Here is a 27,490-nt window from a genome sequence, read left to right on the forward strand (position 1 = left end):
AAAGAGCTGCGTGGTGTCTCAAAACGAGCATAACGGGCATGGCCTCGGTGTGTAGGAGCTTCTGGAGACCCCTTCCCTCAGTTGCAGCAGCAAATGGGCTGCCAGGGCCATCCCATTCCTGCTGTGCAGCAACTGTGACTTTGCCTTGGACAAGTGTGAGGAGGCTGATGTTCTGCTGAGAGCTCTTTCTGAATGTGAGAGGACACTGGGTGTGGCCTGGCTTCAAAAGGCCCATGCAGAGGCATGCTGCTCTGGAGTGGGAAGCAGGTGTGTGTTGTGGGGGTGAGCTTGGTCTGCTTTCCCGTGAATTAGAATAGCTAGAACTGAGATTCAGAGTTAAAGGTAACAGTGGGCCCAGGTTTTTCTAAGGGGTGGATCTTGGCTCACTGCAACCTCTGCCTCCAGGTTTAAGTGATTCTCCCGCCTCGGCCTCCCGAGCAGCTGGGATTACAGGTGTCTGCCACCACGCCCAGCTAATTTTTTTTGTACTTTTAGTAGAGACGGTGTTTCACTATGTTAGCCAGGCTGGTCTCAAACTCCTGACCTCAGGTGATCCTCCCACCTTGGCCTCTGAAACTGCTGGACGCGGTGTGGCCACCATGCCCAGCCAGGGGTGGATTATAGGCTTCAAAATTTGGACATATTTTGGGAAGTGGAAAACATTTAACCTTGACTCAACACTAGAATCTGAAGCGGGGCATGAGACAATAGGCAGTGTGAACACAGAGCCAACTCAGGAGCTAGAGGCTCCAACTAGGGGCTGAGGAAAAGAGGCTGGGGTTCAGCTTTCCTTTGAGAAGGAAGAGGGACACTAGGTCAGGATCTTGAAGGAGATTGTTTTTTCTGGCTACTGCTGTTTTTTTTTGAGACGGAGTTTTGCTCTTGTTGCCCAGGCTGGAGTGCAATGGCACGATCTCGGCTCGCTGCAACCCCATCTCCCAGGTTCAAGCAATTATCCTGCCCCAGCCTCCTGAGTAGCTGGGATTACAGGCACCTGCCACCATGCCCAGCTGATTTTTGTATTTTTAGTGGAGGCGGGGTTTCACCATATTGGCCAGGTTGGTCTTGAACTGACCTCAGACGATCCACCCGCCTCAGTCTCCCAAAGTGCTGGGACTACAGGGGTAAGTCACTGCACCCGGCCTCTTCTGGCTTCTTACTGTGGGATGCAGGAGGGTTGAGGACAGCTCCATTTGAAGAGCAGGTAGGCTTGTACACTGAGGAACATTCAGAGGGAGGGGCACAATGAGCTGGGAGCCTGCCTTCCTCTTCTAAGTTACCATAACAGCTGCTCTGGATGTTCTGAAGGGCTGTGGGCAAAGCAGCCCTCTGAGTATGAGCAGTGCATTTTCCACTATATGCCTGCGCCCCGAGGTTCCTAAAGCCTTGAATTCCCATTGACAGAAATCTCTGGGTGGCACATAAGCAAAATCTATCACTTTCTGACTTGCTTGCAGCATCTTGAATGATGCCATATTCCTTTTCTGTTCCTCCTAGGGCAGTTGACAGGGCTGGAGCAGGGTGACAGCCTAGTGGGCTGGAGTGGTCAGGGCATTGGGTGTCAACCTCTCCTCTGGAGTGCCACTCCCTCATCTCTAGGTTCAGAGACGATCTGGATTAAGACAGAGCTTAAGTCTCCTGTTTCCCAGGTTTGTGGTCAATTTTGAATCAATCTCCAAAAACAAGGTAAAGTAAAAACAGTAAATTAACAACGGTGAGGTACCTAGGTTTACATCCGACAGGAATAGCTCTTTCAGAACCAGAATTTTACTCAATTTGGCTAGCATCTTCTTACATTATACATACTTAGAACTGAAAATGTTTAAGAGGGTAAGAAGGCTGGTCGGAGGGGCAGTTGCTTCACCTTAAACAAGAGGGCGAGTGGGAACTTCGAGGTCTTATTTGTGATGGGCTCAGGCTTAGCTGGTGGTTGGCCGGAACTGCTACGGGCTACGCTTCTCTGGCTTGGATTTCTGAGACCTACCCGGGCCGCAGGCATCTACTCAGGATGAGGGAACGGAGGCCCCGGAGGGGTGGCCAAAACCGACTGGACTGTCCACTCGGGGTTCCCGTGGCACTCGGGCGGCCTCAGTAAAGGCGTCTCCTCTCCCCGCCCAGGGCCGCCTTCCTTGAACTCCCTGGCTGCTTTCCTCAGGTACGGGAATGTCAGCTGTAAGGAGGGAGCTAGGGCCCAGGCTTCGGCGGAGGGCGCTTCACGCGGAGCCGGCGGGCCGCCCGCGGCCAGGGCGGGGACTTCGCTGAGAGCACCCCCGTGGCCTGCAGCCGCGGGCACCGCGGCGGGAACAAAGGCAGCACGTGTCTGGGCGGGGCGCGGGCGGGGTCGGTCCTCGGCCCCGCCCTGCGCGGCGCCCGCCCCGCGTCGGCAGAGTTGGGCTGCGCGGGCGCCCGGGACTCGGCAGCCGGGCTGCTGCTGGGCGGCGGCGCGGAGCGGGCGGTGATCTGTGCTGGAGGGGCGGCCCCGAGGGGCGGGGCGGCCCGGCGCCCCTTGTCCCGCCGCTGCCGCCGAGTCCGACTCCTAGATGGGACCCGGCGCCTAGAGGCCTCCCGCTCGCCGCCGCGTCCTGTCCGCACCGTGCGCGGCTAGATCTGAGGACACGCACGGCCGCGGCTCCCTGGCAAGACCAGGCCGGCGTGTGGACGGTGCGCGCGCCCCGCGAGGGAGGGCGCTGAGGCGCGCGCCGGGAACGGGAGCGGGAGCGGGAGCGCGAGCGCGGCGGCGGCGGTGAAGGCGCGGGCGGCCGAGCGGCCGAGCGGCCGAGCGGGGGGCGGGGCCGCGGCGCCTGCAGAACCTTGGACAGAAGCTCCCGAGCCGCCGCCGCCGAGCGCGAGCCCCGCCGAGCGCCCCCGAGCGCCGCCCAGCGCCGGGACCGCGGCGGCAGAACCGCGGCGCGCATTGCGGAGGGCGCGGAGCGCAGGAACCGCCGCCTGCCGGGTAAGCCTGTGCTGGGCGGCCGTCCTTGGCCCCGGGGAGTGGGGACCGGGGTCGCAGCCGCGCGGGGTGTCGAGGCGGCGGTCCTCGGCCGCCTCCGTTGGCGCCCGGGCCCCTCCCGGCTGCGCCTGGGGACCGCAGCGGCGGCGGCGGGTGGGGTGCTGCAGTGGAGGCGGCGAGGCTGCGGCGCGGGGGCGCGGGCAGGGCCCAGGATTGGGACCGCGGGGGCCGCCGAGGCGCGGGGCGGAGGGGCGCGGCGTGGAGCCCCGCCTGGCGTTGAGAACCATCTTGTTTTCCAGGCAGATTCGAGGGGGCAGCACGCGTCCCGGGAGCGCCCCCGTCTCTTTCCCGGGGCCGCCACAGGCTCGGTGAGCGGTTTTTTCCCTCTGGCCGGCAGGCTGGGCGCGCAGGGGCGCGAGCCCCCGCCCGGCGCGCAGCGACACCATGGGCACGGTGCTGTCCCTGTCGCCCAGCTACCGGAAGGCCACGCTATTTGAGGATGGCGCGGCCACCGTGGGCCACTACACGGCCGTGCAGAACAGCAAGAACGCCAAGGACAAGAACCTGAAGCGCCACTCCATCATCTCCGTGCTGCCTTGGAAGAGGATCGTGGCCGTGTCGGCCAAGAAAAAGAACTCCAAGAAGGTGCAGCCCAACAGCAGCTACCAGAACAACATCACGCACCTCAACAATGAGAACCTGAAGAAGTCGCTGTCGTGCGCCAACCTGTCCACATTCGCCCAGCCCCCACCGGCCCAGCCGCCCGCACCCCCGGCCAGCCAGCTCTCGGGCTCCCAGACCGGGGGCTCCTCTTCGGTCAAGAAGGCCCCTCACCCTGCCGTCACCTCCGCAGGGACGCCCAAACGGGTCATCGTCCAGGCGTCCACCAGCGAGCTGTTGCGCTGCCTGGGTGAGTTTCTCTGCCGCCGGTGCTACCGCCTGAAGCACCTGTCTCCCACGGACCCCGTGCTCTGGCTGCGCAGCGTGGACCGCTCGCTGCTTCTGCAGGGCTGGCAGGACCAGGGCTTCATCACGCCGGCCAACGTGGTCTTCCTCTACATGCTCTGCAGGGATGTTATCTCCTCGGAGGTGGGCTCGGATCACGAGCTCCAGGCCGTCCTGCTGACCTGCCTGTACCTCTCCTACTCCTACATGGGCAACGAGATCTCCTACCCGCTCAAGCCCTTCCTGGTGGAGAGCTGCAAGGAGGCCTTTTGGGACCGTTGCCTCTCTGTCATCAACCTCATGAGCTCCAAGATGCTGCAGATAAATGCCGACCCACACTACTTCACACAGGTCTTCTCCGACCTGAAGAATGAGAGCGGCCAGGAGGACAAGAAGCGGCTCCTTCTAGGCCTGGATCGGTGAGCACTGTAGCCTACGTCATGGCTCAAGGATTCAATGCATTTTTAAAAATTTATTATTAAGCAAATCAGTTTTGTGTACAGTATGTGTCTAGCAAAGCCACCAAGGGCCTCACCTTTCCCACAGTCTCTCCCTGGGGTTTTTTTCAGCCCTGCCAAGAACTCTGGGCACTTTTGAACTCACGAGCCTTGAGCAAAACCCAGAAGATGTATTCAGAGCCACCCGGGCCACTGACCTCCCACTTTTGGGAACTCAAAGGACTGATCTACCCCTGCCGTCTGTGCCCTCGCTGGATCCAGGTTGGGCGAGGCTGCCTGCTGCACCCTGGATGGAGCTGGAGAGGGGCCTCTGGCTGTCTGGCCCAGGGAGGAAATTGGGGTTCCTGGTTGGAGGCCCTTTTCTGGCTCCTGTGTGGAGTTCGTTCTCCCAGAGGCTCCTGGAGCCAGCCTCCCTCACTGAGCCGCCAGTGGGGTTGTGAGGCAAGATCTCTGCCGCCCTGGGACGTCTTCAGTCTAGGCGAGGCAAAGCCGAGCGGGTCTAGTGCAAAGATTTGACCATGCACCGTCCTGATTTGCTGTTTTTTAGGTAGAAGGGCTTTCCTTTAGTGGAGAAATGGAACTCGCCCCCCTACACCCTTGTCTGCTGCTCCCAGCCACGTTGGTGGTATCGGCCAATGAGCTGGTTTGACTTACTAATTTCTCTCATTTTGGGTCCCAGCTAAAGAAGTGGGGTGAAGCTGGGGACAACTTTCCTGGGTGAATTTTTCTTTTGAATAATGCAGCGCAGTCACCCTGTGGCAAATGCCAGGACAGCTGCAGGTGCCCGTTAGCAACACCTGCCTTCTAGGCAGGTGAGGGATGCCATGCCTGAGACCAAGCCGGTGCCCACCTGAAGGCTCAGGCCTCTTGCTGGTGCACATGACGTTTGTCTTGCAGAGCTGGGGGTTAGGTGATGTGGTGACCCCACCCTCACCCCTGTTAATTTAAAGCTGTTTCCAAACAGTTAAGTTTCTTCTAAAGAGGAAGCCTTGCCTGGCAAGGACCAGTGACACAGCTGGATCTTGGAGACAATTACCAGAAGGGAGTGAGACTCCTGATTGCTCTGGAAGCCTGCTGATTTCTACAACTGATCATTTGCAGCTGCTGGTTTTGGTTTCCACCTTATCCTACTGGCTGTAAAAACACAAGATGTGTACTTTATCGATTTTCTAATTCTCCCGTATTGGTGGCTTGGGACTTGGGAGAGGGAGCAAGCTTTCCTCCACGGCCCATCCCTCGGCTGTGGAGAACAAAGACGAATGTGAAGACGCTACAGAGGATTCTGTCTTCCAAGCCCAGTCGCCGGGGGAGTGCTGGAGTGGGGACCTGGAGTGGGGAGGCAGAGGGTCACTTTTCATAGGATTAGGTTTGAGGTGGCTACCAGTTTCAGCACAAGCACTACTGAAATTCACACAAAAAGAAAGCTGTGAAATTGAAGTCTCAATTTAAGAGGCCCGCAGCAGAACCTGGTGGCCGGAAGCATTCCCAGAGGTGGGGAGGAGAGCCTGCCCGGCCGGAGAGCATCTGCCTAGCTGCACCTGAGGCCCAGCAGAGCCGTTCCTGGGACTGTCAGATAATTGGTGCGGCGCTGGAAGGAGCCTGTGGCTACTGGCACAGACTTCATACAGCACCTCCTCTCTGCTGGGTTTTCCACACAGCCTGTCTTCAGATCCTGCTCCCGCGTGCGACCCAAGGTGGGAGGCCCCTGGTGGCATGGAAGAGGGAGGGTCGGTGCCAAGTCTCAGGAGGAGGGGGCATGTGTGTAGTCACCTTCAGCTGGTGGAACCTGGCCTGGAACTGTGCGGTTAAATTGCATCCACAGGATTCTAGTTTCGTGTCTGTTTCCTTCTCTTTGTATTTATTTTTTTATTCTTTGGAGGAGGTGGACATTTTGGAAGTGGTTGGGGACTAAGGGAAGAACTCTCTAGTTCCCTCAGTGTGAAGCCTGTCGTGTTCTCTCTCTCCCCTTGCACTGGTCATCAGTATTGTGTAAAGGAACAACTGATATACTTGAGTGTGCAAGCAGTGAACCCATTTGCCATGCTGCTATGAAGACTACTTTTAGAACTACAATTAAAAAAAAAACCTACAAAAAAACCTTTATTCTTTAATTGTTGCTTTTACAGTGATATTGTGCATGCAAACCAGGAGCATTTTGTGTCTTAAGAAAAATAATCTTAGAACAGATGGCTGTGAAAATTACACCCATGCACAGAACAAGCCGCAGGAATAATAGTTCAGGATTTGGTTTTTCTCTCTCTCTTGTAAACCTGAAGGGTTGATACATTCTTTCCATGCAGTTATTAGAACTTAGTTTTGTTCCAACAGTTGTTAAACTTGCAATGAAAAGAAAATGTGCCATTTTTTTCACTCAGAATTATTCATAGCTGTATATTTGAAACTGCTAATTACACACGTGTGATGTATGTTGGTTTTTTAGTGCAATTTCTTCTGTAGCTATTCTTTGACCAAACTGTGGGTACTGTTAATATTAATTTATATTTGTCTCATTTTGTATGTATGTGTAGTGTGTTTGTGAGTATGTGTGGTTTATAATCTGACAAAGTCATGGAGCTCAGTTTGGCTGTAATTTAATTCCCCTTCCCTTATTTTTATTTATTTTTGTACTGTGCTGATTCAATAAAATGCACTGACCATCCATTACAGAGACCTCTTTTTGAGGGCAGGCTGGGGGCCCCTTTAATAAATGATTCATGCACTCAGAACATAATTGGATTTGTGTTATGGGGGAGGGGAGGACAGAGTTGGGGGCAAGGGCTTAACACACTAAGGTGATTAAGAAGGAAGCACAGGTTAAGTCAGCTTCGGTTTAGCGTCCTGCCGGGGCGGGGGCAGCTGTTCCCGTGGCAGAGCTGGGTGACTGGAACCTCTGGCCAAGGAGGGTCAGGCCCAAACGTGGCCTGGTGGGGTCTGCCGGGTGGGTCCTGCAGGGGCTCCGGGACCTAGACTCCCTGTGTTGAGGTGTAGCTCTGAAGCTGCTGCTCTCTCATATCCCTGGGCCTGGCTCTGCCCCGAGCTCCCTTCCCCGGGGGCTCCCAGGCCAGCAGGGGTGGGCTGCTGTCCATGCTGGCCAACCCTGCGGGTTTAGCTCCACATGGGTTTCCAAGAGGGAGAAATCCAGCCTTGTGGCTTCTAGGGAAGCAGCCATCTCAGCCCATAATTGCAGCAAGGGTGGGGTTCCTACCAGTTCTATCTGTGCCTGTCCTGACTGCCAGCCTGAGGCTTGCATGTGCTACTGGCGTCAGCCTCAGGAAGAAGGTCATGGGGACGCCGAACGTGGCTTTCCCCAGGCCCTGCTCCCTGCGGTCTGGAGCTGCCCCTAAGTGCTAGGAAAGGCTTTCTTGTCCTCAAGTTGGTAGCTTGGGATATGTCAACCTTGTGATCAAGGTCACTTGCTTTCCGCAAAGCGACTCCATCTGAGTCACAGAAGCCACCGCTGCATGTTCTTTTCTGCCAAAGACCAGTGACTGGAAGCACCCTGGCTGCAGGACCCTTGGGTGCTGGCCTTGCCCTGTTGCTCCCACAGGGCCTCGCTCCCTTCCCGCTGGAGGAGTTGCTGCTGCCTCTTACTCTCCCCACCGCCCCCATGCTTACTTCCAGCCCCTTTCGCTCAGCTGGCCTGGCCTGTCCCCAGGCTGCTGCTGTGGGTCTCTGAGCCTTTCCTTTCTACATACGTGCTTCTGTTTCAGTAGACATGTTCCCTGACACCAAGCAGTGCGCTTCCAGATGCCAGGGCACAGGCCTCAAGATGGCGGGAGAAAGTGCTGGGACTCACCCCACGGCCTCCTCCCCTCCTCATACCACCTGTCCACAGCTTGCGCCTTGCTAGTTTTTTGTTCAAAACCCTCAGGCAAGTTATCCTCCATTTTACATTACTGGTGCTTAATTCTCCCTTCTTGAATGTAATGGTTGACTTTATATAAGCAAACATTTCACAAAGTTTTCAAAACACCTTAAAAATAAGATTTAATGCTTTATTGCTTTTGATGGTAAATCAAAATATGCTTTAGAAATAAAGTTAATTTACTGGAAAATAGGAGTTTTTGCACCAAACCATAAAATCACATTTAATTAAATCAAGAGAACCCGCCATTGTCGACAATCACTGTGCCCGCTTCCTTTCTCCTCAGTGCCGGGGACGCGTGACCCAGATCACACCCTACATTCCTGATCTTTTTGCAGTTGCCACTTACTGTGGCTTCTTTTAGTACATCGTAAAATAGTGCTTGTCCTGTGGCCTCAGCTGGGAGGCCCCGGCGCTGGGGCTGAGGGGCCCAAGGCACCATTCAAAGGCCGGGAGGAAGGAATCCAGACTCAGACCCTCCTCCTGCCCTCCAGCCTTTGACAGGCAACTCATTTGGCATGATCTGTTTTGGTGTGTTTAAAACATACATTTGCATGTGTCTAGTGCCAAGCAACAAGTCTGGGGAAATAGGTGGGAGGAGAGTTCCAGTTAGATGGTTCCACTACAGTCTACTGGTAATTGGCAAACTATGAGCATTGCTAACCTGGGCTGGGGCACCTCTGCCTATGAAGGCAACGGACCAGGCTTGGAGAATGAGAAAGGGTCCCAAGGACAAGATGCCAGCAGGATTCTTTGTTGCACACTGAACACAGTGCAAACGTTTGGGAAGCAGGGGTGGGGAGTGGACCTGGGACCACGTTGCTGGGACCACTCTGGGGTCAGGCCCTGGGTGAGGCGCAGGAGGACACACACAGGCACTTGGTGGTTCTGCTGGGTCAGGTGGGAGGTCAGGAGCACGGCGGGGCAGCGTCTGGCAGGAAGGGAAGAGCTTCAGCGCGTCTCTCTCTTGCACCCTGCCCACTCCACCTGAGGTGTGGGCTTCCAGCATCCTCTCACCACATGGGCATTTGCCTGGAGCCTCTCCTTCCCTCACGGCCTTCTCAGCAGCGGAGGTTCAGTGGGGAAGGTGGTCTCAGGAGGCCTCTGAAGCATACGTGCTTTTGCTGGGCAGAAACCGGCAAGCTGGCAGTGCTCCCTGGCACCAGGTCCATGGGCGCAGGCCCCGATGGGCTGTGCAGGGTGCGGGGTGGGCGTCCTGGCCTGGCCTGCAGTGCCAGGACCCCAAGCTGTGCTGTGGCCCTGCTTCCCATCATTCCCTGTGCTTCGACCCCACCCTCGCTGTTTCACTGAGTAGGAAACGCAGGGGAAGGTGGCCCAGAGAGAAAGCAGCCCACCCTGCGGGTTGCCCTCGCCCGGCAGCTCCCGTTCTCATTAGGATTCCTGACCCAAGTGTGGTGACAGCAGGTATCTGATTAGCCACCCTGCAAATGGCCCAAGGACCTACAAGAGGGCCATGGCCACAGGTTGTGGGTTAAGATGATCCTTGGAGCATATCACGCTGTCCTCTCCAGAGTGGTGGTCAGAGGTCCTGGCAGGGGCCTTGGTGGCAAAGGGAGTCTCCTGGGGGAGAATCTGCGAGGGATGGACTTAATCCTGCTGGATGGGCTGTTCTGCTCCTGCCACGGGCTCCTGGCCAAGAGGCTGGCCCTGCGGGTGACTCTGCTCACCTGGTGGCTTTGGCTGGGAGCTGGGAGTTGGGTGGGGGGGTCCACTGAACTCTGAGCAGAGCCTCCCTGAGCTGGGTCCCCAGGGCTGGCTCACCTTGGGCGAGAGAGGTGGCTGTGGGGCTCCCGGTGGGGGGGGGGGAACTGTGTCCCCCCCCGCCCTCTGCAGGGCCAGCAGCAGGGCACCTGCTCAGGTGCTCTGACTTGACTTGGCCAAGGGGTACCTGCATCAACTAAAGGCACCATCCAATTGCCTCTGGGGTGAGATTGGTCTGGACGTTAGCCCAGGGTTCTGGGCAGGGCACCAGGGTCTTTGGTTTATTGAGCAGGGACCATGGACAGTCAGAACAGGGGAAGATGATACCAAAGGCAGAAAGCCAGGAAGGAAACCTCACAGGGGAGGGGCTCCACCGGACAGGGCCCTCACAGCAGGTTTCTAGCGGGAGTGAGCGGGAGGCAGCAGCTGGACTGGGACCCAGGATGCGGAGCGTGGCTGGGCTCTGGGCCAGGCCTCCGTGGGGCGTCAGTTCCCGGGCACGCTGAGGATGAAGCCCGAGCGGTTCTTGGTGAAGTCTGGCTGGGGCTGGTTGAGCCGCGTCTCCACGGAGACGGTGCACTTCTTCCCGTGCAGGCTGCACTGCACTGGGTTGGTGACGTTCACTTGAAGGTGGCGCTTCTCACTGTAAGAACCGAAAACACCAGACGGGTGGTTAGCAGGCGGCATGAGAACAGGGTATCTCCCCAGCAACTCCAGGCCACCATCGACTCCGGCTTGGCCTGCTTCCTCCACAAGTGCCCTGAGGATGCCAGAAGGGCACCAGAGAAGCCGAGGTGATGTGAGTGTGGCACTGGCCGAGCCTCCGGCCCTTGGCTCCCGGTGCAGGGTACTGGACAGAGGCGGCGCGTGAGGTTGAACAGGCGCCATCAGGTTTCTGGCTGGGCTGAGGACCAAGCCCCTGGGGCCTTCGGTGTACCAAGGCCGGGGTTCTGACTGACACTACCCATCCTGCGAGAGACCCGTGAGGCTGTGTCCAGGGTAAGTGGGCACTTCCCTATCACACACCCTGGTGAGAGAGAGATGTCTCCTGCTCCCAGCTGGTCCCTGCCTGTCACAGCCTGGCTGGTGGAAGTGGGCCTGACTTGGGTTGCCCCAAGCTAGAGGCTGCTCTCATCTGGAGCTGGGCCTTTCAGCTGGTGCCCACCCTGGTGGGCACAGAACAGTGCAGGTGGCGCCCCACCGGGGGCCTCAAGGAGCCCTGTGTGGCAGGAAGACCCGCTGGCCTGGGAGCACACAAAGGCGGCCTCAGCCGTGTGTCCGGGCTCCAGGCGAGGTGCAGAGGCAGAGGCTGTGCTCTTCTTGCTGGGCAGAGCCAGGCCCTTCCTCCAGCTCCTCACACTGCACTGAACATGCTAAGAAGCTGCTGCTGGGTTTTTTTGTTTTTTGAGACGGAGTTTGCTCTTTTTGCCCAGGCTGGAGTGCAATTGCACGATCGCGGCTCACCACAACCTCCACCTCCCAGGTTCAAGCGATTCTCCTGCCTCAGCCTCCCAAGTAGCTGTGACTATAGGCGTGCCTCCCAGGTTCAAGCGATTCTCCTGTCTCAGCCTCCCAAGTAGCTGGGATTACACGCGTGCCTCCCAGGTTCAAGCAATTCTCCTGCCTCAGCCCAAGTAGCTGGGATTACAGGCGTGTGCCACCACGCTCAGCTATTTTTGTATTTTTAGTAGAGACAGGGGTTTCTCCATGTTGGTCAGGCTGGTCTCGAACTCCTGAACTCAGGTGACCTGCCCGCCTCAGCCTCCCAGAGTGCTGGGATTATCGGCGTGAGCCACTGCACCTAGCTGCTGCTGCTGGTTTTAAAACCAGAAACACTTGTCGAAATAGGCTGGCCGCCTAACATTGGCTCGCAATGCAGCACAATCCCACGCTGTACCTCAGGCTTGTTCCTTGTTAGCTTTGAGCTGGGAGGGGAGAGGAGAAAGGAGGAAGGCCTGCTGGCCATGGAGCCTCCAGTCAGGACGGGCTGGCTCTGCTCCATTTGCCAAAAGCCCTGGGAATTTCTCATTGCTCTCGGGATGGCATCTGGGGCACGCGCAGGTTGAGTCCTGCTTTGAACACCCTACTGGACTCATGGAGCTGCTCTCAGTGCTGGGCAGTGAATGCTGAGCTGTGGTGTCCACACGGCCAAGGGAAGACCAGGGCCAAGGCCAGCACACACTGAGCTTCTGCCCAGCCTGGAGGTGCCTTCACCAGGTGATGAGCACGTGAGGCACTTTAGCACTGGCTGCCTGGGAGGCGCCACTGCTCAGAGGCCGAGGCAGCTCAAAAGGTCCCAATGTGCAGCGGCTCCACGGGGTCAGCGTGCTGAGAGCAGTGATCACTAGAGCACCCGGCCCAGCACATGCTTTCTGAGGACACCCGGTGGGCACGCCCCACAGCAGGCCCCAAGGTTTCAGAAGTAACATGTGGGGTGGGGTGCTCAGGGGCTGCGCTCACAGCTACCTCCTCCCTGCTTTCTCACGGACACAGGAAGAGACCCTGGTGATCACTTGTGGGCATTAGGTATCTAATACTTAATGTCTTGTGAGCTGCAGCTAAAACCTTGGCTTAGACAGCTATTTTTAACCAGACTTGGACATAAAAATAGCAGAGCCCAGCAGAGGCAGTGACTCAGGCCCTCTTCCACTCCTGTGGGCACCAGGGCTGCTCTGCAGGGCTGATGTGCGGCTGTGGCAGTGGGGTCTAGGTGGGGCCCCTGCAGCCCTCGTGCTGGGCCAGATGCCTCCAGGACCAGGCTGGTCCCTGAACCAGGGTGGCCTCCCAGCCTCCCCTTTGTCACCTGGCATGGCCTTGGGTCCCTCTCACTGGACTCTTGTCCTCTGGGAGCCTCCCTCCCGACACTGGCAGTGGCCTCCCCCTGCCCACCCTCCTGGAGGACCTGTGCCCTTCCTGCGCAGGGAGTCCAGGCTCTGCCCTTGCCCTTCCCTGCAGAGCTGCATGTATACAGTGGGTTCCAGAATCACCTGGTGACTCAGTCTGAGGGAATGGACTCTCAACACGCCACACTCCATGTCAGCTCAAAAAAACTAAGAGAAAATGGGAAGCATTCATTCACCTTCAAGCTCCCGTGTTCAGTTAGGGCGTGCTCCTCTCTGCAGGGCTCTCCTGACTCCCGCTCAGCAGGGTGGCCCCTGCCTCCACCCTCCCTGCTTCCTTTGGGCTCTGTGTCTCTCTAGGATCTGCTCTACAGCCTTGATGCAGGGGTTCAGGCTGGTGGGAAAACAGAGAGGAGCAAATGACTGCTATAAAACGGCACAGGTGCAATGGCTTACACTTGGAACCCTAACACTCTGCGAGGCAGAGGATGGAGGCTCGATTGAGGCCAGGAGTTCAAGACCAGTCTGGGCAACATAGACCATAGTGCAGGAACCCATAGTTCCTCTCTACAAAGAATAAAAAACAAACCAATTAGCCGGGTGTGGTGGCCTGTGCTTGTAATCCTAGTTCCCTGGGAGGCTGAGGCAGGAGGTCACCCAAGCCCAGGAATTCAAGGCTGTGGTGAGCTATGATGGCACCACTGCACTCCAGCCTGTACAACAGAGTGAGACCTTGTCTCAAAATAAATAAATAAATAAAACGGCACCCAGGGTATCATCCTCAGGGAGTTGCAGAATAAAAAAGCAGCCGAGAACCACTGCTCCAGATTGCTGCTTTCCACATGGGCTGGGCAGAAACCTTTTTCTCCTGCCCTCTGTCGTCCCTGTCAGTACGCCCTGGGGAGTACATGCTGCCGGCGGAGGCTGTTCCTCAGGGAGTGTCCAGCAGAGGGAAGAGCAGAACTCGCTCTGGGAAGTCCAAGTGATCACACACGAGTCAACAGCACTTCCAGTGTCAGGCCAGCTCCCCTCCCCACCCAAGGCCACCACGCTGCTGAAATGAAGGTTCTTGAATAACAAGAAGGCAGGCAGAAGTTGGACACTGGCTCCTTCTGGGCTGTGGATACAGATGAGCTGTGGGCCCCTGTCTCTCTCCCTGTCCTACTTCTGCTGTGCCAGCCCCACAGCTGCTCAGTCCCCTCCCTGGTCAGGGGTACTGTCCCAGGACAGCCAGTTGGTCCTCTCCTTCCCGTTGGCAATTCTGGCTCTCCAGCATTCCACACCATGGGCCCAGCCCATGGGGCTTGGTGGAGGGTTCCTGCCAGCTCTTCTCTTTGGGTGGAGGAGCCCCAGCGTGGCAGGAGACTCGCTCCAGTGCTGACACGCTGGCAGGGCTGCCGTCTCCTCTCAGCCCCACTTCCGAACCTGCCCCTCTCCTGGACCACGGATATCGATCTGGGATGAACATCTAATTCCCACTTCCCCAGGACATCCCCCAAGTCAACAAGAATCAGGGATGCTTTAGGAAAGAAAAGGTGGCATTTAGTGGCGGTCCCCATACTTCCCCTCCCAGGACTTCATTTTCTAAGCCCACTTGAGATCTCTCCTGGTTCCTTCAAGGTCTTCAGACAAAAGCAAGGCCTAAGGGTCGGGGAGTCTGGATTCTGTCCTGGCATTGCCACCTTCCTGGCTTCGTGACCTTGTTCAAGTCATTTAAACCTCGGTCTGGCTTTTACAACTGTCAAACATGCATCATGAATACGTGCTTTGCCTACTTTGCGGGTGAAGGTAAATGGGACAAATATTTCATCTATCCATCAGTCAGCCATCTACCCTCCAAGCGCTCCACAAGGACTGACTCCCCCGCAGGCATCGTCTGGGCACTGCAAACACAGAACCCGAGCTGGGATCCAGAGGCGGGGGTCTTCCTGAGAGCCTGTACATTGCCGCCTGCCCTCATGCAATTTACAGTCTGAGGCACGCCATTTGAAAGATGTGAAGCACTGTCTGTGAAACATACGTGAGTTTCTTGCTTCACAGAAGGAATGTTCACTGCTTTCTCAGTTAAGTGTCAAGAACCTCCAAAAGAGATGGTTCAAGAGAGCTATCATTATTGAATCAGATTATGTTCTTTACACATTTTAACATAGCTCACAAAACCATATGAATGTTTCTGATTTGAATATTCACTTCCTAAATGTTTTACATCTTGTGGGGAGGGCCTAAGATTCTGATTCTGTGTTTAAATCCTACAAGTGGACCAGGCGCGGTGGCTCACACCTGTAATCCCAGCAATTTGGGAGGCTGAGGTGGGAGGATCATGAGGTCAGGAGTTGGAGAACAGCCTGGCCAACATAGTGAAACTTGGTCTCTAATACAAAAATTAGCCAGGCACAATGGCTCATACCTGTAATACCAGCACTTTGGGAGGCTGAGGTGGGTGGATCACAAGGTCAGGAGTTCAAGACCAGCCTGGCCAAGATAGTGAAACCCCGTCTCTACTAAAAATACCAAAATAATAATAATAATAATAATAATACTAAATTAGCTGGGTGTGGTGGCAGTTGCCTGTAATCCCAGCTACTTGGGAGGCTGAGGCAGATAATTGCTTGAACCCAGGAGGCAGAGGTTGCAGTGAGCCAAGATCACACCACTCCAGCCTGGGTGACAGAGCAAGACTGTCTCACACACACAAAAAATATTCTACACGTGTCAAGTGTGGTGGTGCACACCTGTAGTCCCAACTACTCTGGAGGCTGAAGTGGGAGGATCGTTTGAGCCTAGTTCAACACCAGCCTGGGCAACATAGTGAGACCCTATTTCTAAAAATGAAATTATGCCAGGTATGATGGCTCATACCTGTAATCTCAGCAGTTAGGGAGGTGGAAGCAGGTAGACTGCTTGAGCTCAGAGGTTTGAGACCAGCCTGGGCAACATGGCAGAATACTGTCTCTACAAAAAAAATTTTTTTTAATTAGCAGGGTGTGGTGGAGTGGGCCTGTCATCCCAGCGACTTGGGAGTCTGAGGTGGGAGAATCGCTCGAGCCTGGGAGGTGGAGGTTGCAGTGAGCTGAGATTGTGCCACTGCACTCCAGCCTGAGTGACAGAGCAAGACCCCATCTTTGAAAAATAAAAATAAAAAATAAAAAACATAAGCAAGCTTAATGGAGCATTCACATCACACGTACTGGTCTCCACTTTTAGAATGCAAGGTCCTGGTGGGGAGGGGAGGCGTCTTACAGAGCTCCACGCGTGGTGCTGTGCTGCACACAGTGGAAGTGCCCAGGTGCTGATGGGCAATGCTGGCCAGGCCATGGGTTCTGGACCTGCTGGGTTCCGTGGACGGTTGCAGGCCTCAGTCCATCTGCTGTGTAAATGGCTCTCCCAGTAACACAACTTCATCTGCTCACTTCATCAACTTCACATACTCACTGCAGCCTCATGAATGAGGAAGACAATGGGCACGACTGGCCAAGATCCTCCTGGATGGAGACTCGCCCGGTCTACGAAGTTCCTTCTAAAGGGAAAGTGGCCAGAGCCCTGTGAAGCAGGAGGGTCCTGGGAAGGAGGCCTGCTCCTTAGTAGAGAAATACTCTGTTTGCTGCCTTAAGTGACATATATCTGGGTTCCTACTCTTTCCCCTGGTACAGGCCTGGGCAGCCCCGGCCTGTCTGACTCCCAGCCTGTCTGCGTGGTGCTGCTGTGAGGTTTGGGCAGAAGAGGGGGTCAAGTGACTTCGTGTGTCGAGTTATCACAGAACAACGAGGGCAGTAAGAACCAGCCTTCTGCTCTGGAGTTCGGCTGAGCACTGCCCAGCTGCCACTCCACACTGCCATCAGCAGATAACGAAGTCAGAAAATGTAGATTGAGGTTGGCAGCTCCTCAGTAAGTTAAACATAGAACTGCCATATGACCCAGCGATTCCACTCCTGGATATATACCCAAAAGAACTGAGAACAGACAAAAGCTTGTACATGAACGTTCACAGGAGCACCGTTTACCCTGTGATGTGGTGATGATGATGATGAAGGTGATGATGACGTATGATATCGGTGCCATCCACAGTTCCTAACTTGTGACTCCCATAACCATTGTTAGTCTTTTGTTATAACATTGGGGTGCTTTAGGCCTCAGAAGCAGGCCTCAGGAAACAAAATCTCTCTCGCTGACCTTCTTCTCCTGCCCAAGTCAGTTCTCTAATCTCATTGTGAGTCCTAACACCCTCATTCCCAAGGGGGTCCTGCCCCACACCTTGGAGGAAGTAATGCTGCAAGGAGAGGCCAGGAAGGATCTGAATGGAAAGGCCTTGGTGGGTTTAGATCAGTCGCTTTTGGCCAATCTCATTTCAACACAGTTGTCCATGCTTCAATCATGGACAGCCAATGGAGTCTCCATAAAAAACTCAAGAGGGATGGGTCTGGAGCTTCTGGAGAGCTGGGCACCTGGAGACTGATGGGAAGGTGAAGAAGAGCCCATCCATGTGCATCCCACTCCGTGGGGACAGATGATCCTCTGCTTCTTGAGACCCTTCCACACATCCCCTGTGTATCTCTTCATCTGCTATTTATCTGTATCCTTTAGAGTAGCCTTCTTAATAAACTGGCAAATGTAAGGAAGTGTTTCCCTGAGTTCTGTGAGCAAATTATTCAAACCCAAAGAGGCGGTCCTGGGAACTCCAACTTGAAGCTGGTTGGTCCGAAGTTCTAGAGACCCTGACTTGCAACTGGTGTTTGAGGGTGGTGTGGGGGCCGGTCTGAGCCCTCAACCTGTGGGATCTGACACCGTCTCCAGGGAGATGGTGTCGGAACTGAATTGGAGGACACCCAGCTGGTGACCACTGGTAGGTGTGTGGCGAAAACCTCCATACCTTTGGTCACAGATGTCTTCTTCTGTGCTGGTGACTGTGGTGGGTGGTGGTGTGAGAGCAGAGGAAACAGTTTGAGAGACATTTTCCCTACATAAACCCAAATGTGCATCAGCAGATTAATGAATAAACAAAATGTGGTACATCCATTCAGTGGAATATTATTCAGCAATAAAAAGGAATAAAGTATTAGCACATGTTACAACAAGATAACCTTGAAACATGATGCTAAGTGAAAGGTGGCAGACAACAGGCTACATATTGTATAATTACATTTAGATGAAGTAGCCAAAAGATGCAAAGCCACGGAGATAGAAACCAATGAGTGGTTGCCAAGGACTGCAGGGAGTGGGGGCGTGGAGGGGCTGCCTAGAGGGCATGGGGTCTCCTACTGGGGTGATGAAAATATTCCAGAACTAGGTAGAGGCAATGGCTGTACAATATTGTGAATGTACTAAATGTGACTAATGATATGTTTTATGTTACGTGTATTTTACCACATTAATTTTTTTAAAGAATGTGGATTGACCTAAATAAAAAATAAGAAGTTGCCTTTAAACCATGTTTTCTCTCCTCGTCTCAAGTTTAGCCAAAATAATTTTTTTTTTTTGAGATGGAGTCTCACTCTGTTGCCTAGGCTGGAGTGCAATGGCACGATCTCTCCTGGGTTCAAGTGATTCTCCTGCCTTAGCTCCCCGAGTACCTGGGATTACAGGCACCCACCACTACACCCAGCTAATTTTTGTATTTTTAGTAGAGATGGAGTTTTGCCATATTGGTCAGGCTGGTCTTGAACTCCCGACTTCAGCTGATCTGCCTGCCTCAGCCTCCCAGAGTGCTGGCATTACAAGCGTGAGCCACCACACCTGGCCTATCCAGTATAATTTTAAGACCAATGAGAGATTTCTTGTGCTGATCCTGGAGACAGTGCAGCAGGGCCAGGGCAGGAGACAGAGAATATGCTTGGGGTCATGACCTCTTTCTTGTTTGAACTTCACCATGCTCTGGAAATCCATATAGAGCCAGAATTCTTTCCTTATTTTTTAAAGAAAAGGGAACTCTGCATAGATGGAGGCAGGGCGTTTCCCTATGAGGGTGCGACAAGACAAGTGACAGCTGCCGAGGGAGGCTGGCTGCATGGGGGAGGGATGTTTTTCCCTCCGCATCTTCTGTTGTTACAGGATTTAATGGCTCAGCAAACTGTGGAATTCGGGGACTTTCATCTCGTTTCATCTGTTTCAAGCCATCACTGCAGGCAATGACCTTTATCAAATTACTTTCCTTCATTTTTCATTTAGACTGTTGTCTTCTGCTCTTACAGAAACCCGTTAAATGCAAGACTTGATCCATGCAATGGTCAAACATGCTTCCTCTTCCACCCGTGCCTTCACAGGCCCTGCACAAAGTGGGACAGGCCACTCCTGTCCAGAAGGAGAATCAGCCCAGAACACATCCCCTCCCATCCTGGCCCCACTCAGCTGGGCAGTGCAGAGTTTTAGGCCAAAGCCAACCAAGACGGAGGTCCCGGGAGGTTGCAGGCAGCCTGGCTCAGCTGGGATTAGGAGACGCTCATCTGCTGGCCTGCCCTTCCCCTACAGAAGTCAGGGAGGACTTGAGGAAATCAGTGAGTCACTCTTCCTCTCAATGGCATTCCCTATGAGAGTGGGGGTGATCCAGGTTCTAACAAATGCACTTCAAGGGGAAATGCAATGGAAGTGGGGTACAGTGCAGTAACTTGGTGACAACATTTTTTGGGGTGCAGCAAGGAGTGCCTGAGAATATTGTGAGGCTAACGCAATGTTTTCTCATGTTTGGTAACAGGATGTGGCAGGAGGAATATTGTCTCACACCAAACACAGACAGGTGCTTTGCAAAGTGGTAGTAAATGCGTTAAGTGCTTCCTGAGAAATCTAGAGTCACAAAGACAGGCCACCCTCCATCTGGATGTCACCAGGACATAAATGCACGCTCTCTGGCTCACACTGAGGACAACAGCTACTGACTGGGGCACCAGGAGCTCGTGTCTGCAGCTGTTTACTCTGTGTTTCAGTTCCTCCAAGAAGCGGGTCTCTCTGCTGCTGTCAAACCACAGCGGGCATCTCTTTCAAAATCTTGCTTTAGGAAATGCTACTTCTCTTTTTGTCAGGGTCGAGTGGACACTTTTACCACAGTCACCTATCAGGTGAGACTATGAATTCAGCAACCGGGCAAGTCCAGGAGAGGTGGTGGTGTGCTTCCTAGCACACTGAGTCCATTCTGGGTCTGCAGCTGGTGAGGAATGGGGCAAAACTATTTTTATTTGGAAAATAAAACTTATCTCGTCATGAACCAGCTGGGTCACGTCTGGGTGTTGTCGGCAGCCAGCATGCCTTGAGACCTCACCCAAGCCTAGTGTCTGCCTCTCCACAGCACTGAGCCGACCTGGGTTCTAGGCCCGGGGCACGATCCACACTCACCCTGCTTGTGTCCCCAACACAACTGCCACCACCCTCCCAGTCTGGGCGCCCCTCCCCCCATGGCACTCTCCTCATGCTGCCAACACCCATCCCTCCCTTCCCTGCCCATGTTCTCTCGCAGTGACTCATGGAGCACCCAGGGTGAAAGGGGCACTGTCCAGAGAGAGAGAGATGTGGCGAGGGTGACCCGGGCCCGAGCTCGTGGAGGCCGGCGCTGTGCAGGAAGCACCTGCTGCACGGAGGAGGCTCAGCGGCCCTGGGCGTCTGGGGTGGGCTTCCCACAGGAGGTGACACACAGACTGATACCTCAAGAATAAGTGGGACTTTTGCAGGCGCTGTTTTGGCTTTGCTTTCTCACTCCTTAAATATTGCTTAATCTTCAGCCCCTTTCGTTTTATACATAACTTCACAGTGGCATCACTCAGGCCTGTGGTTTCAATGACAATGACCCAGTCAGTGTCCCCTCTCCTAGCATGAGGTCCACACATGTATTTTCAGCCACTTCCTAGGCAAGTCCCGGAATGCTCTGAAGACAGCTGAGTCTTCATATGCCCAAGGCTGAGCTCATCCTCTTGGCCCCTCCCTCAAACTGCTTCCCTCCTCCCATCAAGCCTGTGCAGTGAGAGGCGCTGTCTTCTTGGTCATTGAGGCCAGAGAGCCGGCGGGCAGCCCAACTCCCCCTTTTTCCACTGCTGACAGTCTCTGAGTTCTACTGATGGCACTTTTTGTCTGTGTCCCCTGCTGAAGCCCCAGCCCAGACCCTCTTTCCTACTTCCTGATTCCTGACACTGCCCTGATTGGCTTCTCTGCCTTCGGTCTGCCCCAGTCCCGTTTGGAAGCACGTCCTCTGCGCAGTCATCAGAGAGATCTTTTAAGGGCACGAAAGACCCTGCTGCTCCCCTGCCAGTATTTCTGCCATCGTCCCCAGAGCTTTAGAAGACCCTCCACCGCTGGCACCAACCCCAGCTGAGCTGGGTGCTCGCCTGCAGGCCTCTGCCCCATCTCGGCCCGAGCATGAGGCTCTGCTGTGCTGCTTTCAGCAGCAGGGACAGGGCTGTCAAGCCTGGCCCTGGTGAGCATCTTCCTGTGCCAAATATAATTCCAAAGACAGAAGATCTAAAATCCAGCTGGAAGCGACAGGAAAGAAAGGAAAACCTCCATGTATCAGAAGAAAGGAGAGGGTGTGAAGCCAGTATGGGAGGAAGGTCAGGCTGAGGCTCAGCTCTGGGAGGTGCCAGCCTGAACAGGAGTCACGCCCGGGGCCACATGCAAGGGAACGAGGACCGAGGCCCTGACCACAGGCTCCCTGTCTGTCTGTGAACAGGATGCCAGAAGAAGTCTGTCTTCCAGCCTGGCAAAGTGGCAGGGAGCCACTGGGTGAGAAAACAAATCAACAAACAAATTTTCAGCAAAAACCAGAAACCTCACACTCTCCTCTCTCGACCTCTTGAAAAGCAAATCCACTGCAGCTCACCAAAGGCAAAGAGAAAACCTTAAGAATGCCCAGAGAGAAAAGACATGTTACTTGCACAAGAACATCTAGTGCAGGGAAATAACAAACATACAGACTCTTCAAAGGGCTCAAGGAAAAGAACTGTCAACACGGAATTCTATCCCCAACCTGTCATCAGAGAGCGGGGGCGAAACGAAGGCTTTCTCAGACAGGCGGGTGAGGTGGCTCACACCTGTAATCCTAGCACTTTGGGAGGCCAAAGTGAGAAGACTGCTTTAAGCCAGAAGTTTGAGACCAGTCTGGGTAATACAGTGAGAGCCCATCTCTAAGAAAAAAATAAAAATAAAAAAATTGGGCGGTGCCGTGGCTTACGCCTATAATTCCAGCCCTTTGGGAGGCCGAGGCGGGCAGATCAGCCGACGTCAGGAGTTTAAGACCAGCCTGGCCAACATGGCGAAACCCCATCTCTACTAAAAATACAAAAAAATTAGCCAGGTGTGGTGTAATCCCAGCTACCCAGGAGGCTGAGGCAAGAGAATCCCTTGCACCCAGCAGTCAGAGGTTGCTATGAGCCGAGATTGCGCCACTGCACTCCAGCAGGGGCGACAGAGTGAGACTGCCTCAAAAAGAAAAAATGACTTTTTCAGACAGCAAGTACTCTGAAAGTTGCCCAATCTTGGCTGTCTTGCAAAGAATTGCTGTGGGACACTGCATTAGAAGGAAAGAGCAGAGCATGAGGCACAATGAGACACAGACAGGCCAGCATATGAGCAAACCCAAATGCACATTCACCATGAGATACAAGAACATTTCCCATCTGGAGGGTTTAAAACACTGTTGAACTAAACTCCTGGATAATGGCAACATGAAAGATGGGGTGGTGGTCCCAGGAAAGCATTCAAAGGTCCTTGTCTCATTTGGGAGGAGGGCAGGGAGACTAATGAACTTCAGGCTCCCTTCAGGCAAGCTATAATAATAGGAAACAGATACAGTAGACTGATGCACAAATCTCAGAGCAGTAGAAGGAAGAGCATAAAACAAATCTGATCCATCAGATAGAAGGCAGGAAAGGGGAAGAAAAGTAGGAAAGAAGAAACACGGGAACAAGAAGGCACACACTAATAATGGAATAAATACATTTAAATATAAAATGAGGACAATAAATAAACCTAGATGTGCAAACTGCTGGTTAAAAGGGATTTCTCAGATTTAATTTAAAAATGCAGTTACAGGCTACTTATAAAAGACACCATTTAAATCATGATGACAGTTTAAAAAAGGTATGGAATATCATATATAAATCAAATACTAAGTCAGTGAAAAGCAATGCTGAGGAAAAAGCTCATTAGAGACCGGGCGTGGTGGCTCCTGCCTGTAATCCCAGCACTTTGGGAGGCTGAGGTGGGAGGATCACTTGAGCCCAGGAGTTTGAGGCTGAGCTATGATTGTGCCACTGCACTCCAGCCTGGCAACAGAGTAAGACCCTGTCTCAGGAAAATAAAAAAAGCTCATTAGATAATTGTTTTATTTATTTATTAAGGAACAGTTTACCAAGAAGATACTCTCATATATATGATTTACAAAGATAAAATAACAAGTCCACAATCATAGTAACAGTAAAAATAGGCTGGGCGTGGTAGCTCATGCCTATAATCCCAGCAATTTGGGAGGCTGAGGCAGGAATGGGTTGATTGAGTCTACAAGTTCAAGACCCTCCTGGGAAACACAGTGAGACCCTGTCTCTACAAAAAATACTAATAAAAAAATTAGCCAGTTGTGGTGGCAGACACCTATAGTCCCTACTCAGGAGGCTGAGGCGGGAATATTGCTTGAGCCTGGGAGGTTGAAGTCGCAGTGATCTGTGATTGTGCTACTGTACTCCAGCCTGGGTGACAGAGTGAAACCCTATCTCAAAAAACCCCCAAAAACCAAAAAACTTGGGTGTATGTGTGTGTATTCACTACATTCAACAATTACATTACACACATTCTTCTGAAGTGCACACAGAACACTCACTAGACCACAGAAGAAAGTTCAGTAACAACCTAAGCATTAGCATCATATAGAAACCATCTTCTGTGTCTCCAGTGCAGTAAAATTAGAAATCAAAGGAGAATAAAATAACAATATAACAATAGTACTATGGACTGAATTGTGTCTCCTCCAATTCATTATGTGGAAGCCCCAGCCCTCGACACAACTGTATTGTGAGATCTGGCCTTTACAGAAGTCATTAAGGTTAAATGAGGTCATAGGAGCAGGGCCTTGATCTGACAGAAAGAAGAGAAACCAGGGTGCTTGCTTTCTCTCTCACCACCATGTGAGGACTCAGAAAGAAAGCGGCAGTCTGCAACCCTTGAAGAGAGCCCTCACCAGAATCCAACCACGCTGGACTTTTATCTGGGACTTGTAGTCTCCAGAACTGTGAAAAAATACATTTCTGTTGTGTAAGCTACCCAGTCCATGGTATCTTTTTTTGTTTGTTTGTTTTGAGATGGAGTCTTGCTCTGTCACCCAGGCTGGAGTGCAGTGGCGTGATCTCTGCTCACTGCCACCTCTGCCTCCCTGGTTCAAGCAATTCTCCTGCCTCAGGCTCCCGAGTAGACAGAATTACAGGCATGCACCACCACACCTGGCTAATTTTTGTATTTTTAGTAGAGATAGGGTTTTGCTATGTTGGCCAGGCTGCTCTTGAACTCCTGACCTCCAGTGGTCCACCTACCTTGGCCTCCCAAAGCACTAGGATTATGGGCGTGAGCCACCACGCCCAACCAGTCTATGGTACCTTGTTATGGCAGCCTAAGCGGACTAAGACAAATAGTAAAACAGTATACAGTGCTTACGAAGTGCCTTACGGATATACATACATGGACTTATTACAGCACGAGGTGAATTTCCTTCTCAGAAGAGGAAACGAGAAGGCCCAAAGAGCCTACAGACCTGCCTGCCCAAAGTGATGGAGTAGAGCCAGGATTTGAACCCAGGGAATCTGGGTAGTAGCCCAAGTCTTAACCTCTATGCATCCTGCCCCTAAAATAGCACATCATTAGCCGTGTTCCCTGTTTGCTGTGTGCTTCTGAGTGTAGTGATGAGCTGAGCACTTTCATGTCCCTATCAAGAGCTCCTGGTGCAGTGTCTGATACAAAATAGGAGTTCCATAAATGTCTATAGAAAGAATGAATTTTTACAAAATGACATTAAGAAAGCAGCAGGGGCTAATGTCAACACAAGACATGTCTTCAACTGGGAGACATGAGGCTGGCCTCACGCATCTTCGCGGCAGTGTTGTTAGGAAGTGAGGCAAGTGAGGTGGAGCCATCAGTGAGCTGGGGTTGAACACAAAGGGTCAGGTGGGGTACATGTCCCAGCCTGGTACCCTGTTCTGTGTAGGGGGCTGTGTATGTGTCGAGTGTGACAAAAACATATGAAGAGGCACTAGGGACACTCACTGTTCAAGAGATGCCTTTTGGGAACTGAAGAACCCTTTGCAAAGTAAGTCATTACCTTGCCTTGTAAACCCAAACAGCCCTGTATTAGGTGCTGTCTCCTCATTGCTAATGAAGTTCTCAGTGAAATAAAAACTTTGGTAGGAAGGAAAGCATTTGGACTGACGGGCTTTGGAAACACACATGTGAGGTTAGAGAAGCTCTGGGAATTGTATCTATGAACATGTTGTCATTTTTATGTCCTGAGGTTCAACGGAGATGAGCAGACACTGGCTCCATGCAGATTTCTCAGTAACAGCTTCAGAAATGTGGGCAGATATTTCCAATGATCACTCTGCTATTTGCTCGCTGGGCCTGGAGCTACTCAGCAGCATTCCTTGTGGCGTTGTAAAGGGGTCTTGGATTGGGGGGAGAAGGTTGAAAATCACTGTCATCCATTTATTTATTAAGAATTTACTAGGCACTGTATTAAACATTTTACATACAGCATTTCATTTAATCTTTATCAAAGCTGTCATGATGGGGAAAACTGTCATTCTGCTCACTTTATAGATGAGAGAGCAGAAGCTTAGAAAGGTCAAGCTCCACACTGAAATGCTGTTCCAGCTCTTGTGTGGAGCAGAGCCTCTGCAGCATGGAATTCTTTAATACCAGGTGCTTCTGAGTCAGAGGAAAAGGCACTTTGAACCTGCTGTAACGCTGCTGAGGTTTGGCCTTCTGACACAGACCCTGACCCCGACCCTGACCCCCCTGCACAGGCACTTGCACCTCTCGTATGTTTTTCTGGCTGGCATAGCTTGTTTCACTCCTTGCCCTTTGTCTGGCCAGAAGACACTGATGTTTCCAGGCACAGATGATTCCAGGCTGCTAAAGAAAGGGGCACTCTTCTGGTGCTTGGAGAATTTGCATGTATTTTTCACTATTCTCTAGTGCACATCTTTGTCTTGACTTTCCAGCCGCAGTCCCTGAGGAACTCCATGGAGACTCCTGGTTTCTGTTTTTGTCAACCGAAAGGTTCCTGTGCTTTGTGCCTCGGCAGGCTTCCCCTGGCCAGGTGGGCCAGGAAGGGCCTCCGTGTGCTCGAGGTGGCCTGGCGGAGCTCCCGGGAGTGGCCTGGCGACCACCGCGTCGGTTCTCTGCTTCGCTTCCCTCCACCAACACCAGACTCGGAGGTGGTGAGGAAGCTGCATTTTGCTTTGTATATTTGGAATGTGGACTCTTCAAAGGCTGCATTTCTGTGACCCAGCCAAAATGTCCATGTTAATACTTATGCTAGGCATAATGAAACCTTTTAAAACCAAAGTTAGAGAACAAAACTATAGCCACAGCTCCTTCAAATATGAGGGAAGAACAACAAGCACCAAACAAACAAACAAAAGAAACAAAACACCACCAAACCAAACCACAACCTAACACAAAATAAATGAGACAGCAGCTGTGAGCAGAGGGCTGGGGCCGCCAGCGAGATGCCTGGGGCAGCACCTGACCCTCAAGAGGGCAGTGGGCTCTGGAGCCTTCAGATCCTCCCACATCAATCAGAGGACATCTGTCTTTTCCTCCCCTTCCTCTTCACATCTCTTCCTTCTTCTACCTCCCCTACCCTCCTTAAATTTCTCTCACTGTTTCTTTCTTTTTGAAACAGCGTCTTGCTACTCTGTCGCTCAGGCTGGAGTGCAGTGGCATGCTGATAGTTCACTGCAGCCTCAAACTCCTGAGCTCCAGCAATCCTTCCACTTCAGCCTCCTGAGATGCTAGGACTACAGGTGTGTGCTACCATGCCCAGCTTTAAAACTTCCTGTAGAGATGGGGGTCTCACTAGGTTGCCCAGGCTGGTCTTGAACTCCTGGCTTCAAGTGACCTTCCTGTTTGGCCTCCCAAAGTGCTGAGATGACAGGCCAGAGCCACAGTCCAGGTCTCCCCTTAACTTCTCATCTCTTGATGCTCTTACTCTAATGTCTGTAGGGCTTTATTTTACATGTTTGAGAGAGGTTTTCGCCTTTGCTGTATTGAGTTTTTTTTTGACATCTTCGCTACTTCCTGCTTATATTTCTGTTCTCCTCTCTTGACACTTCTGTTAACAGCATTTCCAAAGTTAGCACCATCTGTGAGCACCAACGTTTATTTTCTATTCACATCATTAATGAAGGTGCTAAATAAGACTGGACTGAACATGCACCAGCACCCACACCTTCCTCTGAACAGATGATTTTTAGTGGTTTGTCAGGAACGCCATTAGATATCTGCTTATTCAGCTCACCATTATCAAGAAGCATTTAAGTTTATACTTGTGTGTAGCTGTGGGTCACTGGATAGAGGAGTTAACAGGATCCCAGTTACTGCCACCTGAGAATCGAACATTCAAAGCAGTTAGCAGCTACACACAAACACACTGGGGACATATGTATTAAAAACAGAGCTGGCCGGGTGTGACGGCTCATGCTTGTAATCCCAGCATTTTGGGAGTCTGAGGCAGGTGGATCACCTGAGGTCC

The 27,490-nt window shown here is 52.9% G+C and overlaps 2 protein-coding genes across 2 annotated transcripts in view; one reads left to right on the top strand and one right to left on the bottom strand.

Annotated features, from left to right (window-relative positions):
- Positions 1-3,249: 3,249 nt before the first annotated feature.
- On the top strand, positions 3,250-7,015 carry CDK5R1 (cyclin dependent kinase 5 regulatory subunit 1). Its single transcript, XM_012449254.3, has one exon. The coding sequence runs from the start codon at positions 3,395-3,397 to the stop codon at positions 4,316-4,318; it is 924 nt and encodes a 307-aa protein (XP_012304677.1). The 5' UTR covers positions 3,250-3,394; the 3' UTR covers positions 4,319-7,015.
- Positions 7,016-8,334: 1,319 nt separating this feature from the next.
- Positions 8,335-27,490, bottom strand: part of MYO1D (myosin ID) — a 357,058-nt gene continuing 337,902 nt past the window's right edge. The window contains exon 22 of the mRNA XM_012449252.3: positions 8,335-10,583. Coding sequence (XP_012304675.1) covers positions 10,427-10,583 — 157 coding nt within the window. The 3' untranslated portion in view covers positions 8,335-10,426. The remainder of the gene's footprint in view (positions 10,584-27,490) is intronic.

The sequence above is a fragment of the Aotus nancymaae genome, unplaced genomic scaffold (assembly GCF_030222135.1).
Source record: "Aotus nancymaae isolate 86718 unplaced genomic scaffold, 86718_ANA_hifiasm-v0.15.2.pri h1tg000072l, whole genome shotgun sequence".
NCBI classification, from domain to species: Eukaryota; Metazoa; Chordata; class Mammalia; order Primates; family Aotidae; genus Aotus; species Aotus nancymaae.